Below are 18,847 nucleotides of genomic sequence, written 5' to 3' on the forward strand. Positions count from 1 at the left end.
GATATATCATTTTTTTTAATATTATAATATAATAAAAAAAATATATATATATATACAACAATATAATTGTAAATAATTATGTACAAATTTTGAGTTAAAATTGTATATGGATATTTAACTTGAAAACTGTATATGGATTTAATTCAGAAATTGTTACCTAAATTGATTTTTAAATAGAAAATTTATTAAAACATTTAATAATTTTAATGAATTTATTAAAACAAAAACCTGGGAAAGCAGAAATGACGAGTGCATCGTATCCTTTCATTTCAGTGATATTGCCAACATATAATTCTATTTTACTACTCGTAGAAACATCTAAAGTATAAACTCTTCTCATTTTTTTACAATAATTTTCTTATTCTGATTCGAAAAAGCTTTGATTTATGAGCTGTAAGAAGTGTAACAAAGAATCTTTTCAAGACGTTTGCTGATGTTTTTGTAACGATTTAGTAATAAATCGTGGGCTATTTTAAAATGCGCTAACTTTTTCCGAGAATTTTTTCTCAGAATCTTTGTGTCAAAAATCGCTTCACTACACGAAAACGTTCCATTGAGAGTTAGCAATGATTCGGAAAAGGAAAGTTTCGGGTCATAATTCAATTAGTTGTTGTTTTACACAGCTTTTTACAAAAACGATTTACCGGTAATAGACTTTTAAAATAAAAGGTTTTTATCACCTGTATGAACGGGGTGTTATTAAATAATTGAATTCACATGGTTTTGTCAGAGTATTATATCCAACCAAGAGTTTTAGACTCATTAATATTATTTGTATCAGTTTTCTCTAATTTATAAAGAAACTTTCCTTTGTTCTTAAAAATAAACTTAAGAAAAATACGTTAATCTACTTATTTAGGCAGTTAAGTTACGCCAGCTTAGCGTGAGCGGCTATTTCCTGGGATTAGCTCCCTGTTTTGATTGCATGAAAAGCTTGACTATACGCTTTGTTCGAAAAAGATTTCTCGTTAGCCGGAATTTTATATGCTTTCCAATAAGCACGTGTTTGCTGTAAACGCACATACTTTAATTGAAGTAACTTGATCTGCATATACTTTAACTGAAGAAACTTCATCTACATATACTTTTATTGAAGTGAAGTCTAATTAAATATCTTTAATAATATTTAAGATTAAAATTAAAGAGTAGATTTATGCTAAACAGTACTATTAAAGAAGTGGATATATAATTTTGAATCTTACCATCGTAATCAAATTTAGCAAACTATTCGGCAAAGAACATATTATGCAAAGGAAATTATAGCGTGTTGTACCTTTTTAAATGCTTTTTAACCATTATATTTATACATATAAATATCACATATACTGAACGTTTTTTAATTTAGAAAAATAAAGTTTAACAAGATTAACTAAATTTGTTAACTTTAGTTTTTAACCACAAAATTATTGTGTTTACAACAAACACGTGCTATTTGTGTTTAAACCAAACACGTGCTTTCACTATTAAAAATAGTGAAGTTTTTTCTGAAATTACTAAAGTTGATTGTGATATAATTGAAAGATTGCATAATATTCTCATAACCATATCTTGTGGATATCCTATTAATATCAATGAATTAGATTTATACAGCACTGAACAACTAAACGTGTAGTAAGTTTGTACGACTGGAATGTTATGCCTCCTACTGTACATAAACTGTTACTGCATAGTTCTTCTATATCACATAAATTATCTTTGCCAATCAGGGTATATTCGGAAGATGCATTGGAGGAGTTTAAATAAACAGATAAGAAATTCTAGACTTAAGCACACGGCAAAAATATCAAGGTTAAACTCAATTATGAATCAGGTGCACTACCTTCTCGTAAATTCAGATCCAAAAGTATCAAGCATATTTTTTAGAAAACATAAGAGCTATCGAGGAAAACCAGACGAAGTTATCAAATTAATTGTAATGTAAATAATAAAATAAATGTAATAAAATACAGTTTTTTTTCTGTATGTATCAACATCCTTTAAAAACCTTTTTTTTTTTAAATATCAAGTAGACCTTTTTTTTTTTAAATATCAAAATAATGTGTTTGTCTTAAAGATTCTAAAACTTTAAGAAAATTTTTTTGTACGCGCATTATACGCGTTGATGTTGCGCTTAAAAAAAATTATTAACAAATTTGAAATCTTTGACCCAAAATATATTATTTTAATATATAACATTATTCATTTACAATTTATGTCAAATTTTATTTAATTTTTTCCGTTTTTTGATCGTTCTGAGTCACTGTGCGTCGTTTGCTTGTTCGAAAGTTAGCAACAGTGAAGGATAACCTCAACAGATGCTAGCGTAAAAATGTTTCAACAGTGAAGGATAACCTCAACAGATGCGTAATTAACGTTTTTATGTTTATAATGCGTAATCATAACAAAATATCATTAAACACAGAATTTTAAGTTTACTTCTAGAAAAAAACAGCATATAGTCTCAAGTTTTACACGCACACACTGCATTTCAAAAGTTTAGTAACTAAATATAGTCAACTAACTCCTGATTTATCGTTTTAATTCATAAAAAAACAATAAATAGAAATTACTTTTTTTTATTACTACAACTCACTGCTTCTAGTCTTCACTTAAAGTCATTCACTTTAGTCATTCACTTAAAGTCAAGAAAAACAATTTGCTGTTAAATATTAAGCCAAAGACAACAATTTGCTATTAGATATTTATAAAAATAGCAAAATGTTACATTTGTTAAAAATGTTTCAGTTTGTTTGTTTTCTTTTAGATGTTAATAGATTTGTACTTTTGAACATAATAGCTTTTTAACAATTATTTTGAAACCATTTCAAAAAGATCTTATTGTTTTTTAATTATGTGATATATTTTTGTTGTTGTTTTAATTAATTTTATTTACTACCGCATAATTATATTTATAGATTTTTATTCATCGTCGCAATTAGCAATAAATACTGCTTCTCATTTTTTTAATACAAAATTTTTTAAAGATGTCTTAAATCTTGTATTACGCTGTTTAGCAACACCAACAACCAATGGAGTCGCTGAGATTAGAGTCACCTGAAGCGATAAACTTTTGGTGTCACCCCAAAATATCGATGATTACTCCTAGTGTACGAAAAGAATTTTGAAAAGAATCAGAAATGCAAGGTGTTAGTTGGAGCATGGCGTGTTTTTACACCACAGCAAGCAGTAGCACAACATTCAGCAAAATTTAAAAGACATATATAACTAGCATCCTCACTTGGAGTATAATCTTGAGAAACACAAGGCTGCTTAAATAAGTAAGTATAAAATGTGCTTTTATACGCTAGTATAAAGCTAAAGTCTATGTTAACGAAAACAATTGAGTTTTCAGTGTCAGCAATAGTCAATGGGCATTGTCTTGCTCCCCCCCCCCCCCCGTCGTGTAATAAAGTACATCACTCAATTTTACATCTGCAGCTTGAAGAATATTATTTAGAAGATCTTAAAGAAGTTTATAAATAAACCCTTCTTCATACTCACTTTAAGGATAATAATGTGTACCACCTCCTATGTAATTACCATCGCTTCCAGCAGGTGGTTTGTTAACTAATCTTGGGAGTTTATCTTGATTACTAACTGGTTTGCGATACTGTTGTAGCCATTCTAATTGAACTTCTTAATCCGCTTCAATAGCATGATATTTTGCAACTTTTTTTGGTTTTCCAATATTTATTGTGTTATCATTAATTAATGCATACTTTAAATCAAAAAAACTAAATTGCGTTCCTGGTCTATAGTAACTAATTTTTCATACTTTTAATAATGTTTTTTATTTCTAACTCTTCCTTTTTTCTAGATATCTACTTGCGACTCTAAAAATTAAAACGCTAATGGCTACAAGAAGAAACCAAAATATTTTAGCAAAAAATCCGATGACTTTATCTTTAGCAATTTTTCCAGCAATCCATTTGTTTTTAAAAGTTATGTTCTAAATGTATTATAAATGTCTTTTAAACGTTTTCTAAACATTCTTCTGTAAAGAATGTTTAAAAGACGTTTAAAAAACGTTTAAAAGACATTTAGAACATAAATTTAAAATACAAATTCCCGTAGGGTTGCTTCACCATCAGAAACCACTTTAATAATTCGTTTTCCTTTTTTTATCTCAAAACATGGTCGTTGTCCCTGGGTCAGTCCAATTACTATACAATGTTATTTTAACTAGATGTACAGATATAACTGCTCGTCTTGTTGCAAATTTAGGGTGCGCAAAAATTAACAGTTAGATTGCAAGGATAAGAAATACAGTCATTATTGAATTACGGAGATTACTGGAGCGTTTGATATCTTTTCTTACTCACCACTCAGCGAGCACTGTCTGACAGATTTATGCAAGGTATTTATGACCAAGCCGATCCTGGAATTCTAACCCTCTTAAGATCAGGATCATCGTCAAGTCGCGCTACCTGACCTAATGTTGCAATTTTGCTTGTTTGTGGACGAGGACCAGTTCCCAATGTGTCTAAGTATTGCAACCCACTCAACTTTGAACTTTTTAACGCGAAAGGCGCATTCCACCCTTCATGTTTAGTAGATAAACTAGAGTATGAAATTATTTTCAGTAATCGTACTCAAGTTGATATTTCTACTGATACTTTTGCACTCCAAATTTTTCACTTAACAACATTGCTTTGCAATACAAAACTGTTTATAACCCACAGCTAGCTAATGAAGTTGCCTTTAACAGTGTAAGTCCAAGAGAGCGAGACTTTAATAAACTCGCTATTTATACAAATTCCCAAGGGGAACATTAATTATTATATACAAACAGCCAATCCAAATGGTTGACGTTTATTACGATTTGATAAGCGCAACACTCCCGCCACCAACAGTAGTCACGAATAGCTGAATGTTACTTTCATTCACAAACGTAGTTTCGACTGAACTAACTTTACTTTCTTCCAGTAAACACAATTTGTTAACTGGACGAGTCAAATACATAATTTTTCCAGCAGAGATACATCGTACATTTGCTGTACGCATTTGTCCGTCTGTTGACGGTAAAAGTTTTTCAACAATCCCTATTTTCCATAAACCACAAACAAAATTTGAATCTTGGATTGTCACTACATCGCCTTTATTTATAATATTTTTACTTCCACTTTTAATATAAATTTTATGAAATTCGCGGAGCTCTGTTAAATATTCATTGCGCCACCTATTCCAAAAATGTTCTAAAATAGAGTTTCTATATACAACGTGCTTTTTTATATCCATATTTACATAACTGTTTTTATTAATAACGTTTCTGCGCTTATTCTTTTGCCAAACACGAAATGATTTGGAGATAAAGGTTTGTCTCCCGGTTCTTCATACAAAAACGTTACTGGACGATTGTTTGTAACGACTTCGACTTCTGCAAGAATTGTGAGTACTTCTTCGTAAGATAATCTTGCAGTTTTCAATATTTTTCTGAGAACTCTCTTAACTGAACGTACCATACGTTCAAAGAATCCTCCCCACCACGGAGCGGCTGCAACATTGAAGTGCCATAAAAAGTTTCTTGAGGATGCAAACTGTTGTGTTTCATCGGCTGTAAAACACGATCCATTATCACTAATAATTTCGTAGGGTGCGCCAAATTTGCTGATGGGTCTTCGCAACTACTTTTGAAATAAGTGTTGCAAGCAGTAAGCAACTTTTTAATTCTAATCGAGGTATTGTGCATTTGCTTAGCGAGGCTATTCTAGATTTTGAAGTAACAAGCGAGGAACACCGTTCGTTCTCATTAAAAATACATCTTAAATATATACAACACCCAAAAGCTTTTAAACTAGCATCACTAAAACCATAAAGTTCAAATCACGTGCAACTTGCACTCGATTTCGAAACAAAATAACATCTAGGTACACAAATCGACTGTACAGAACCTAAATCCTCATAAATATCTTGCCATACTTTTAATAAATCTTTATTAATTTACAAGTCCATCCTATTTTAGATATACAAGTTTGTTGAAATAAAATTTTTAAATGTACAATTACTGGGTTTATTAGTCCCAAGGGATCGAAAAAACTTGCTGTAAAACTAAGCACGTCTCTTTTTGTTGGAAAAGGGACGGCAATCTTAAATAACTCAAAAAATGAAAAAATAAATAAATCTAATTTCTTGTTCCATGTTAAACCTAACACTTTAGTAATACTATGACTCTGAAAATTCGTTTCATTTATTAACTTATCTAACTCGACCGAATTAGATTCAAATTTTCTTAAATTAAAACCAGCTTTACCGAGCCGGGAACGACATTTTTTATAAAAATTAAAACATTCAATTACAGAATCAGAGCAAAAACTTGAATTGTCAACGTAAATAGAATTTAGTAATCGACTTACAAATATTTGATCAAAACTTAAAAAACGTTCCGCGTGTTTAATTAAAGTTGCTGAAAGAAGAAAAGGAGAAGAAGTGACTCCAAATAAGATACGACATAATCTATATGTTACTAATTTATGATTTTTTAAATTTTTTATATCTAATTTATTTATATTTTCATACCATAAAAATCGTATGAAATCGCGATGTTTCTCAGATATCGAAATGTTCAAAAAAGCTTTTTCAATATCTGCAATAAATGCTATCTTATTTACACGAAAACGTATCAAAACTCCATTTAGTAGAGTTGTTAAAGAAGGACCTGAATGTAAACAATCATTTAGCGAGGGACCTGAGTTTGTCGCACTCGCATCAAATACAATGCGCAACTTAGTTGTAACTTTATCTTCTCTTATAACTGGTCTATGAGGTAAATATTGAACAAGTCCGACCTTAAATTTATTACTTAAAACTTGCTCTACCGTTCCATTTAATAATTGTTCTTTTATTATATCATTATATGAATCAAATAATTTTGCATCTTTTAAAAACTTTTTCTCTAATGATTTGAATCTTTTTAACCCTTTCGTACCGGAATTTATTTAGGCGATTTAAAAAACGCAATACTATGCCACGTAAACACTTAAATAGATGGGTTTCCTTACAAAATAAGTTAAACAAAGTATATATTATTGGAAAGCAGGCAAAATTCATAATCCGAAAATTAAATCAAAAAAGTAAAAAAATTGAACTGATGACGTAGACATTATTTCATATTGATGAAGTAGCATTGCGACTTTTAAATATTTGCTAATGAAGCCTTTCAAATAGCTAGCTATATTGTTTTAGAAGTGATTAAGGGCTTGTAGAACGGTGCAAAATTTATTTACCTTTCATTTGATGGTTTTTTTTTCTAATATAGATAACTAGAAAATAAATAAATAACATTTTTCTCTGGTGACGTAAATTTTTTTTTTTTTTATCTAATTTTGTTATTCAATAAAAATATTAAAAATACCTATAAGGAAAAGTAACTAATTTAATGGGATACTTTCCTTATTTAGATAAGTAGAAAATAACAAGCCCACACTTTGTTTAAAGCAAAGAAAAATTTTTCAGGCTATTTTATTTATTATATTTAGTCAACACAAGTATTTGTATATATAGAATTTTAAAAATAAAACTATGAATGCCACATATTCCAACAATTAGAGACTGAATCAAGGCATAAATGGACATTGCATAATGAACAAAAAACACGTGATCTACGAATACCTTTTGAATGGCGCTGGGACTGACTAACTAAATTAGTTTTTCGAACATTTTCAGATCAGTTTTTGCAATCTCTTGGCTTATCGTTCACCAAAGGTTTATGAACTCCAACATTTTTATGTCGTAGTGTAATGTGTTCATCTAATTTACTAGGTCTCCCACTATTCTTAGATCTAGTACTTCTTATTAATTGATCAATAAGTTCCTCACGAAAACTTTGATGACTGCGGGCACGCTGGTCAGTAAACCAAGACTCTAATACAAATGCATTATGAACACATATTTCCTATAGGTGGTAAAAGATTCGCCTATACCATTTACTTGATTTTCTTCCACAATAATAATACTTCATGATTTGGTCTGCTGAATCTACACCACCCATGTTGGCATTGTAATCTTTAATTGCAGGGGGGCATGGAACATTTATTCCACCAACTGCCCCTTTTTTTCCTTTCCGCTTTACATATATCGTACTGTTTGCAACTTCATCATCATAATTTGGATAGTGAATTGTTGAAAGTATATGAATAGGCTTGCTGTCAATCCAGACCTGCGCTAAAACTGGACCACACATTCGCCAATCACTTCAATTTTGTTTTCATTATAATCTCCTTGGGAAATTGGCTGCGATCAACTCGTGCAGTACCTGTTGCATAAACTTTATTCTCATAAAGATACTCAAGCAAACCATCTTTGGTGTAATAGTTATCTAAATATAGATGGTATCCTTGTTTTAAAACATTTTGGGTTAGTTGACGGACAACAGTTCCTGCAAGATCATGGTCCTTCAGTCCATCAATATCTTTTCCAGTGTAAATCAAGAATTCTGATATGTACCCGGTAGCTGACTCTGCCATTACCCAAGCTTTTATTCAAAATCTTGTACGTTTGCTTGGAATAAATTGTCGGAAAGAGATTCTTCCTTTAAAAGGTATCCTACTCTCATCAATGCAAATGTCTCTTTTTGGTTTATAAAGATTTCTGAATTTAGGACAAAGGTCATCTAGCAACATACGTACCTTGAAAAAATTTGTCGTAACCTTCATTACCCCTTGGTATTGCAGCTGTCTCGTTGCAAAAATGAAGGTAACGGTGAATTTGTCTAAATCGATCATGAGACATTACTTTACTAAAAGATGAAATAGCAAAAAACCATTGCTTTTGTCTCCAGTAATCATGGATAGGAGGAAGTTTTAATATTCCCATGGCTAAACAGATTTCCTATAAATACTTTGATATCATTTGATGTAACATCAACCCATAGCATTCTATGCTTTATCGGAGAAAATTGTAACCTTCTTGAATGTTAGTTATTTGTTTCAGCGACAAGTTTTTGTATTAAAGCATTATCAAAGAACAATTCAAAGAGATGGATTGGTTTGATATTTCCATCACAATTAGGTATTGCAAATCTTCTAAATGTTGGTCCTGGTGTTGCTATAAATGGAATAATGGTTCTAATAGTTTTAATTTTTTTCCATTCTCTATTATCTTTACTAATATTAGGCTTCTTAGTCTTAATGGTATGAAGTTGTTTACTTGTTTGTTGTTTACGGATTTTTCTTTTATTATTTACAGTACCATTGTTATCAGCAAATGCTATTCTATAGAGTCTTTTATTATTAGTTCCTGAATTAATAATAGAAAAATCCACACCTATTTTTTCTGTTGAATCATCTTCGGAACAAACATATTCTTCAGATGATGAGGATGAAATTATTTCTGATGATGATGACCGACTTGCTGACAATGCCATAGTCAATGGAGCTGTTGTTGAGCAAATATCAGTTTTATTCTCTTGGAATTCGTTGTCATCAGACTCTGAAGACTCAGAAGACAAATCACTAACATTGTCCATTTCATCAAGGATTCGAAGAGCTTCATTTGGATCATTTATAATCCTATTTCTCAAAGCCATTTGCGCTGAAAACGTCTAACAACAACATATATTTTTGTCAATTATCTTTAGTGTTTTAAACATGAAAACTATCCGTGAATTGAAAGTTCCAAATTTCCTAAGCTCAATTTATGTATCTACAAGCACAAAAGTTTATTATTTAAGACTAAAAAGGGTTGAACTAACTTTTAGAGAGGTGTTTTGATTGATATGTTCAAGGCGCACATATGTGCGCCTTCGGCACGAAAGGTTTAAACATAAACTATAATTATCGCATAACAAAGGATGATTCTCCTTAAAGGGTAGTTCTACAGTATACCTATTATTTTCAAATTTAATGCTTTTGCGAAAATGTTCGACAACTAAATTGTCGCTATTATTATCTTCGCTTTTATTCCAAATAGTTGAAAACTTATCTTTCAAAAACGTTTTATCATTATATAATTCTGCTTCGACTTTTAAAACATGCGAAGACAGAACAGAACAATCTACTTTATTATTATTCTTAACCGTGATAGGACCACTGACTAAGCATCCTACCTTAGGTTTAATTGCAATTCGGCCTTCAAACCCTCTTATTATCTTATTTTCAATTATTGACCAATAGTAATCGGCATCTATTAAAATATCAACTTCTAAATATTCATTATCTCTATGATAATCTGCTAATTTTAAGTATTTTAAATGCTTATAATTTTTACACGCAGTTTCTATATACTGGCCATTTAACGGAGAACAAATTTCTTTTACAAAACATATAATTTCAACATCATCTCCGTCATTACCTTGAACATAAACTTTAACTCTATCTAAAATTTCATTTGTATTATTATTTCCAAAAGTTTTGATATTAATTTCTTTAGAATCTATTGTTTTTAAATTTAATTTTTTACATAATGAAGGCGTAATGTAACTTAATTGGGAACAGCTATCAAATTTTAGAAGAAACATCAGCAACAGCTGTTAACTGTCCTATTTTAGAGTTATTATGAATTTTATTATTCTCTTTAAAACTATCACAAATAGATATATGATGAGGCTTGTCACACTTAAAACATCGAAAATTTGATCTACAATTTTTACTCGAGTGACTTTCGCGTAGGCAACGAAAGCAACATCTTTATTCAATTAAAATATTTTTCCTAGCTAAAACATCAGCCACTAAGTTACAGTAATGAGATTTATGATTTTTTAAACAATAAGCACATGTAATTAAATTTGTAGAAAAATTTTTATTACGGAAATTATTTTGCCTTGAATTCTGGTTAAACTTGTTAATAAACCGATTATCTGTCCCATTAGCGTATAAAATATTTGCAGTTATGGGATTTCTAAAATTTTCATAATTACTACGCGTATTTTCTCTGGCACTTATTTCATTTTTTAATATTTCTAAAACGCTAAATATATTCCAAGCTTGACTTCCGTTCAGTTCTCTATTTATAATTAAATTTAATTCCTCTGGTAATTTTTCTAATAAGATCGGAATTAAAATTGATCCATACATATTTTCATCTATTGATAAATTTTCCTAACTCCGAATTTGTATTTCTATTGTATCAAACATTTTTTTTAATTCGTTTATATTTCTAACATCCTCTAGTGATAGCAATTATTAATAATTGCTATCACTAGAGGATGTTTTTTCTAGTGATAGCAATTATTAATAATTGCTTATTAGAAAATCTATTTTTTCATATATTTAAAGCTACTGAATAGTTTTCATTAGATAATATTAATCCTGTAATTGCAGATAAAGCCTGACCTTTAACTAAATTTCTAAGATAAGTCATTTTTTGTATATCAGACAATTCCATATTCTTATTTATAGCGCAAACAAAATATTCATAAAAAGTTTGCCAATTTTCTTGTTACCGTCAAAGATTTCTAATTTAAGAGCAGGAAGCTTAACTGTCTTGCTAATAAACTTATTTGAACTTATATTAACTACATTATTTTTATTAATAAAATTTTCTATACTTAAAATAGATCGCTTATAAAAAATGGTAAACTCTGTACTCGTTATTTCTTCTCGTTCTAACTCCTCATCCACCTCAATCAAAGATGATATATCGCAATCAAACTGTGTAATTTTCAAATACTTATCGATGGCTGTATTTTTCAGACTCGTCAACTCATTCAAGCAACTCTCGTGCAAACCACCAACCATAAGATTGTTAGCTTGCTCGAAAACTCGCCTGACTAAATTGACGGCCACCGTTCGTCCTCTACGTTTATTAGCAAGATTAGACATAATAAGATTAAGAAAAGAAATAAATAACTATATTATATATATAAATGGTATATGGCTTTAATTACCACTGTAATTAAGACCATCGAGGTCTCAAATTGAGACCTCGATGAATAAATCAATAAAACCTCGCATCAACAAAATGTCCAGTCAAATTGAACCCTCGTAGCAAATATAATAATAAATAATAATATAACCTTTGACCTCGACTTTATATATTAACTTAAATAACTTTGTGTACAATTATACTTAATAAATGAATCTTATGACCTCAATTCTCAATAATATCTTAAATAATTTTCTTAATAATATCTTAAATAATTTTCTTAATAATATCATAAATAATTTGCTTAATATATTTTTAACTAAATTCCTTAGTATCTTAAATAAATTTCTTAATTGATAAAGGAAATAGATATTTCAAAACAACAATAAATACAATTATCACCTAAATAACTATAATAAGGAATAATAATTTGTAGTTAACGATCGACAAACGATCCAAAAGTTGAAACTTAGTTGTAAATAAATCTTAATGTATATCTTAAATAGAAATTCTCATAAACAAATAATCAATTCACTTAGCTGATTAATTGATCACAACTTTTCTTTATATATCGCTCCTTTAATTTTATTTTTTAGTCTATCAAAGACTTCAGGATTTAAAAAATTTTTTCTCAGCGTATTCTCCGTGGACTCCATATTGTAGTACTTAAGAGTGGTATTGTACAACGAGTTCAATTTATTAATATATTAAATAATATTATTATACAAATATGCGATAAATACAAAGAAGATTGTAAATTTTTTTTTTTTTTTTTTTTTTTTTTTTAAATTTTATTTTGCCGTATTATTTACAATGAGAAAAATCGTTTACATATATAATAAATCGCCGGAGCAAGTAGAAGACATACTTATCACCTTATCGTCTTATCACCGAGCCCCGTTAACATTGAAGCCGTCAGTTAATATTAAAATTTAAAAACTTTAAACATAAAAGTATATATATATATATATATATATATATATATATATATATATATATATATATATATATATATATATATATATATATATATATATATATATATATATATATATATATATATATATATATATATATATATTTCTACAAAGTTATTATAAAACTTATAATAAGATATTAAAATAGCATAAGTTTTCAATAACAACATATTTAAATGAAAAATAAAAGTCAGAAGATCAAAAAAAAAAAATAAGTTATGACTTTTTCACAAAAAAAAAAAAAAAAAAAAGTTGATGAAAACCTATTCAGTTTATATATTTTTTTATTATTTCATAATCAAATTTTAAAATAAATATTTTAGATCGAAATTTTTTCCTAATAAGAAACGTTTACATACTATTTTGAATTGTTCAAAAGATATGTTTTGAAGAATGTTATTTTTATTAATTTTTTGAAAAAATTCATTCCATAGAAATGCTCCACGATATTGAATTTGGAATGAACTGAGTTTGAAATAGAATCTTGGAACTACAAAATTATTATTTGAAAAATTGATGGGGTACTTAAGAGAAATTTTAGTAAAGTAAGAGTGAAATATATTAGGCGACAAACCATGTTTAGATTTAAACATGAACAGCATAACTTGATATATATTAAGTTTATAAACATTGAGTGCATTAAGTTCCATTAAGAAAGGCTCTCCATGAGCAGTTCTCTTAACGCCAAAAATAATTTTGCATGCAATTTTTTGTTTACTATAAATTTTTTAAGGCTTTCCATAGTTGCTACTTCCCCATGCAATATTGCAATAGGATAGATAACTATGGATAAATGAAAAATATATAATTTTTACAGACTTGATATTAAGAAATAGTTTAACTCTATATAGAACAGATATATTTTTGGAAAGTTTATTTTCAATAGATTTAATATGAGATTTCCATGAAATCTCATATTAAATCTATTGAAAAATATTTTCATCTAATATTATTCCCAGGAAGTTTACATTTGATTCTCTTTTAATAACTGAATTATTCATAAAGAGATTAGGTAATTTTAGAGGGAGGTGATCACTCTGACTAGGTTTATGAAACAACAAAAATTTAGTTTTCAGTACATTTAATGAAAGTTTATTACAAATAATCCAATCATTAACTTTTATTAGTTCTTCATTAAATATTTTAGAAAGATCTTTTATATTTTTATTTGAGTAAAAAAGATTAGAGTCGTCAGCAAACAAAATAAGATTTAAAGTCTTTGAAGCTAAATATAAATCGTTAATGTACAACAAGAATAATAGTGGTCCTAGGATGGATCCCTGGGGAACACCACAAGTTATAACTTTGTTTCCTGTTTTATTTTCTTTATACACTATGTATTGTTTCCTGTTTGACAGGTAATTTTTAAACCAGAGTAGGTTATTGTTTAATACTCCATAGAGTTCTAGTTTTTCTATAAGTATGTCATGGTCAACTGTGTCAAATGCTTTTGACAGATCAATATAAACTCCTAGTGTATAACAATCATTATTGAACCCATCGGATATATAATTTATTAAATCGATTACTGTATGATCCGTTGAATGCTTTTTTTTGAATCCAAATTGTTTATTATACAGTATTTTGTTTTTGGTTAAATATTTATTAAGCCTATCAAACATAATACGTTCTAACAATTTTGAAAAGCATGGTAAGACAGAAATAGGTCTATAATTTGACATAATTGTGTTATCGCCAGTTTTAAAAAAAGGTGATATTTTAGCAATTTTTAATTTCTCCGGTACAATACCGGATTGTATTGAAAGGTTAAAAATATGAAACAAAGATGGTTCTATGAAATCGAAGATTGCTTTAACTACGTTCACGCTAATTTGATCAATGCCAGCGGATTTATTATTTTTCAGACTATTGTTTGTTTTTTTTAGTGGAAATGCCAAATCTTAATATTTACAAAACTGCGCCAAAAAAAGATCATACGCCTAATTTGCCTCTTGTGATTGTAATATAAGGTCCCAATCAATTTTTTCTGATAAGAGATTTCGAAAGTGCAACAAGGAGTTTTCATTGATCTGTCGCATTTATATTGTAGATTTTAAAGCAGAATAATTATCAGTTATATTATTTGTAATTAAGAATATTGGGAAATGATCTGTTATGTCAGTTTTGATTATACCAGATTCTAGGAGGCAATTATGAATATTATTAGTAAATATATTATCAAATAATGTTGATGAAGTGTTAGTTATTCTGGTTGATTTGCTTATTGTTGGAATTATATCTTGTTGAATTAAGGTATTTAAAAAATATTGAACATTTACATTTGAAGAATGATTTAACATGTTTATATTGTAGTCACCAGTTAAGTAAACGTGTTTCTTTGTTATGTTGGTGTTGCTTAAAAATTTTTTTAAGTAAGATTTAAATATTTTAAAATTCCCACCTGGCTTTCTATAAATAGAATTAATGATAATATTTTTGGTTGCTTTATTTATTATTTCGATGCACAACGACTCACAATCTGTATCATTAACATTGACGTCATTACGCAATATAAAGTTAATAGATTTGTGAATAAAGATACTTACACCGCCACCAACGTGGGTTTTACGAGGTTGGTGAATTGATAAGTAGTTATTTAATTCATAATTACAATTTTTTTTCATTGCTTTTTAACCACGTTTCCGTGAGACTAATTATTTTAAAATTGTGGTTTAGATCATGCAATAATAGTTTTAGATTATCAAAGTTTTTATTAATACTTCGAATGTTTAGATTTAAAATTGAAAAATTATTATTTATTTTTTTACTAAAAAATTGAGTAGATTCACGGACTGAATAGTATTCACTTACATTGTTTTTTTTATTGAAACAGTCATCAAAGCTGCTATTTTCTTTATTAAAATTAAATAAAAAGTTGTCATCCATTTCGAAAAGAAAAAATAATAAAATAATTTCGTAATCACGAAAATAAGATATTAAAAAAATTAAAATACTAGGATATTAATTTATTACTTTTCTTTGAAGCCCAATCGCGTATGATCAGCTTATCATACGAGATGGTTGCAAACTTTCCTGCCGCTCGTTCGATTTTCATCTGTTCTCGTAGATTCTTCCTAGTTTGCACTGCCTCAGCGCAAAAATCTTCATTTATATAGATATTTTTACCTTTAAGATTAGTGGTCTTTTTAAGAATATATCGATTTTATCTTTAAAGTCCAGAAGTTTTATTATCATTGTTCTTGGTTTAACTGAGTTTTTTTGGCCAGTTCTGTGTGCCCTTTCTATTTTAATGCCTTTTAGACCTAAATAATTTTCAAAAATTTTATTTACCTTCATTTCGCTGTCTTCCCAGCTTTCCCCATCGTTTTCTTTAACTCCGTCAATTCTCAGATTGTTCCGCCGTGATCGATCTTCCATTTCTCTTAGTTTGCCTCTAATTTTAATAAATGCTGATTCGTTACTTTGAATTGCGCTTGTTGTTATACACTTCTCTTGTGAATTAACGACAGACCTAATTTTTTCATCTATTAAATGTTCGTGAAAATTTAGACTCACTTTAATATCTTCAACCTCTTTTTTTATTGTTTTGATCTGTTTACAATTTTCTTTAATATTTGATTCAACAATATCTAATCGCTCGTATAATATTTTTGTGCTACTACTTAACACATTCTTTTCTTGTTGTTTTAACATGCTTTCAGTTTCTTTTTTAAACTCCTTAAACATTTTTTTCATCATTTTCTCTATTTGATCGATTGTAACTGCCATAATAAATATATCGAGTATATATATATATATATATATATATATATATATATATATATATATATATATATATATATATATATATATATATATATATATATATATATATATATATATATATATATATATATATATATATATATATATAATAAAATAATAATATTATATACAGGGGCGGATCTAGGGTACGTCTAATACGTCCTAAGACGTACCCAAAAATATCAAAAATATAAACTATACTATATTCGATTATTAATTGAATTTAAAAAAAGTATATCTTTTTTACTGAACTCAATAAGATTTAAGTACTACGCTTGCGTTTTACATTTACGGGCAATTGTGAAATAAAAATACCAATGGTTCTTGTTTAAAGCAATTTTTAAAATGTATACAAAATCTTAACCGGAGGTTTAAGCAATTCTTGATAAATAATTTTTACTTAAACAGATGAACAGACATACCCAATTTTATTTTAATAAATAATTAAAAATCTTTTTGAATTTTTATATAGCTTGTTAAAAAAGTAATTGAAAATTTTCTTTACTTATAACAATTTTTGGACGTACCTAATGCATAACACCCTTAATAAATTTTTGACGAAATCTATTGTTTTGCAATCATCAGGAGGTAAAAATAATAATAATATTCTATAAGTGATAAAATACATCAATAGACGTACCCAGTATTATTTCATTATATTATTTATCTTTATATTTAATTTAGTTTTCATTATTTATTTTTTAAATATTCTGTTCTTTTATAAAAAAAACACTGTCGAACGTACTCTAATGCATACACCCTAATATACATACGAATAATTCAAAATATTCAAAATTTGTTTAATTTTAAATGTTCAAGCATTAATTTGTCTGTCCGAGTATTAATTTAAAATGTCGATCAATCAAGAAATTAAAAACATTATGTTACAAAATGATAAAACAAAATTGATTTCTTTGAAAGATATGTTAGAAAAAAATATTAGTTCTTGTAAAGATATTATTATTGTCGACTCTTGCAATAGCAAAAAAAACTCTTAAAATTTTTGAAATCTATCTTCCAAAAAGTTTTAAAGAAAAACATAATGGCAATTTTGTTGTTTTAAGGTAAAGATGTTTGTTCAGGTTCCATAATTTTCTAAATAACTATTTGGTTAATTGTAATGTTATATTGACTGCTAGCTAGTTAAAAATATTTATAAATTTTTCATTTAAATACATTAATTATTATATTTTATGTATATCTCAGGTCTCAATCAACTGGAAACTGTCTGTACAGTTCTATCTCCTTGTGTCTAACTGGAAATAACTGTATGGCTAATGATTTAAGATTACAGACCTCAATTGAATTATTCTTAAATGACGAATTTTATTCTAATCATCCAACTTTTCATAATGCTTTTGTTAATAATACTAGCTCTTTTCTATGCTTTGATAACATTCTTCCTTTATCAGTATCACTAAATTCTTTGGATTCAGGAAAAAAAAAGTATAGATTTAGTTCAAGAAGAAGCTATTAATAATTGTAACAATGAAAACTGGTCTTCTTTCCTTTGTATTCTTGCATTATCAAGTGTTTGCAATAAGAAAATAGAATGTTTATATCCAGATTTTGGTCTACATAAGTTTAAAACTTTATTCAGCTCTACTATTGTACCTCGTATAACCTCTTTAAACAATATTGAGTCTTTTTATCTCCTTTTTTGTTATGAAGGTGTTTTATATGATTTTTCTGCTCCTTTCCAACACAACCATTATACCCCTGTGATAATAAAAGAAAACTTAAAACGAAAAATTTCAAATGAAAGCACCAAAGTGTAGCAGATTAAAATAAAATTTTATTTCGAGGCCAAACATCAAGATAGTAGTCTTTTATTGGATAATATAAAAAGGAAACCAATGGAAGTCTCTACTCAACCACCATTATCATTATCAAAATTTAGTAAAATTACATGTTGTGAATCATTTTCTTTACCGTCTAATAATTATGATATTGGTTATTTGGTTTCTAACTATACTAGTTATTCAAATGTTGCAAAAAACCTTAAGTAGTTCTGAACTTCAACATTTAGTTAAATCTGTTTTTGTACCTTGTAAAACATATTCTTTTCCTAAAAATCTGAATGGGCGAAGTTTTCAATTTATGTGGATGGAAAAATTTCCATGGCTCACATATTCGAAAATATTTGATGGAGCCTTCTGTTTGCCATGTGTACTTTTTGGGTGCAATTTTCCATCTGAATGTAGTTTAGTCGAAAGGTTATTTAGTAAGCCTTTTGATCGCTGGAATGAAGCTTCTCGTTACTTTCAGATACATGCATTTGGCAAAACCAATGATAGGTCTGTCTGCAGAAATAAAAGCTTACATGT

The 18,847-nt window shown here is 28.1% G+C and overlaps 1 protein-coding gene across 1 annotated transcript in view; it reads right to left on the reverse strand.

Moving 5' to 3' along the window:
- Window positions 1-529, reverse strand: part of LOC100204663 (uncharacterized) — a 57,243-nt gene extending 56,714 nt beyond the window's left edge. Inside the window, exon 1 of the mRNA XM_065818917.1 lies at window positions 229-529. Coding sequence (XP_065674989.1) covers window positions 229-340 — 112 coding nt within the window. The 5' untranslated portion in view covers window positions 341-529. The remainder of the gene's footprint in view (window positions 1-228) is intronic.
- Window positions 530-18,847: the final 18,318 nt, after the last annotated feature.

The sequence above is a fragment of the Hydra vulgaris genome, chromosome 15 (assembly GCF_038396675.1).
Source record: "Hydra vulgaris chromosome 15, alternate assembly HydraT2T_AEP".
Lineage (NCBI taxonomy): Eukaryota > Metazoa > Cnidaria > Hydrozoa > Anthoathecata > Hydridae > Hydra > Hydra vulgaris.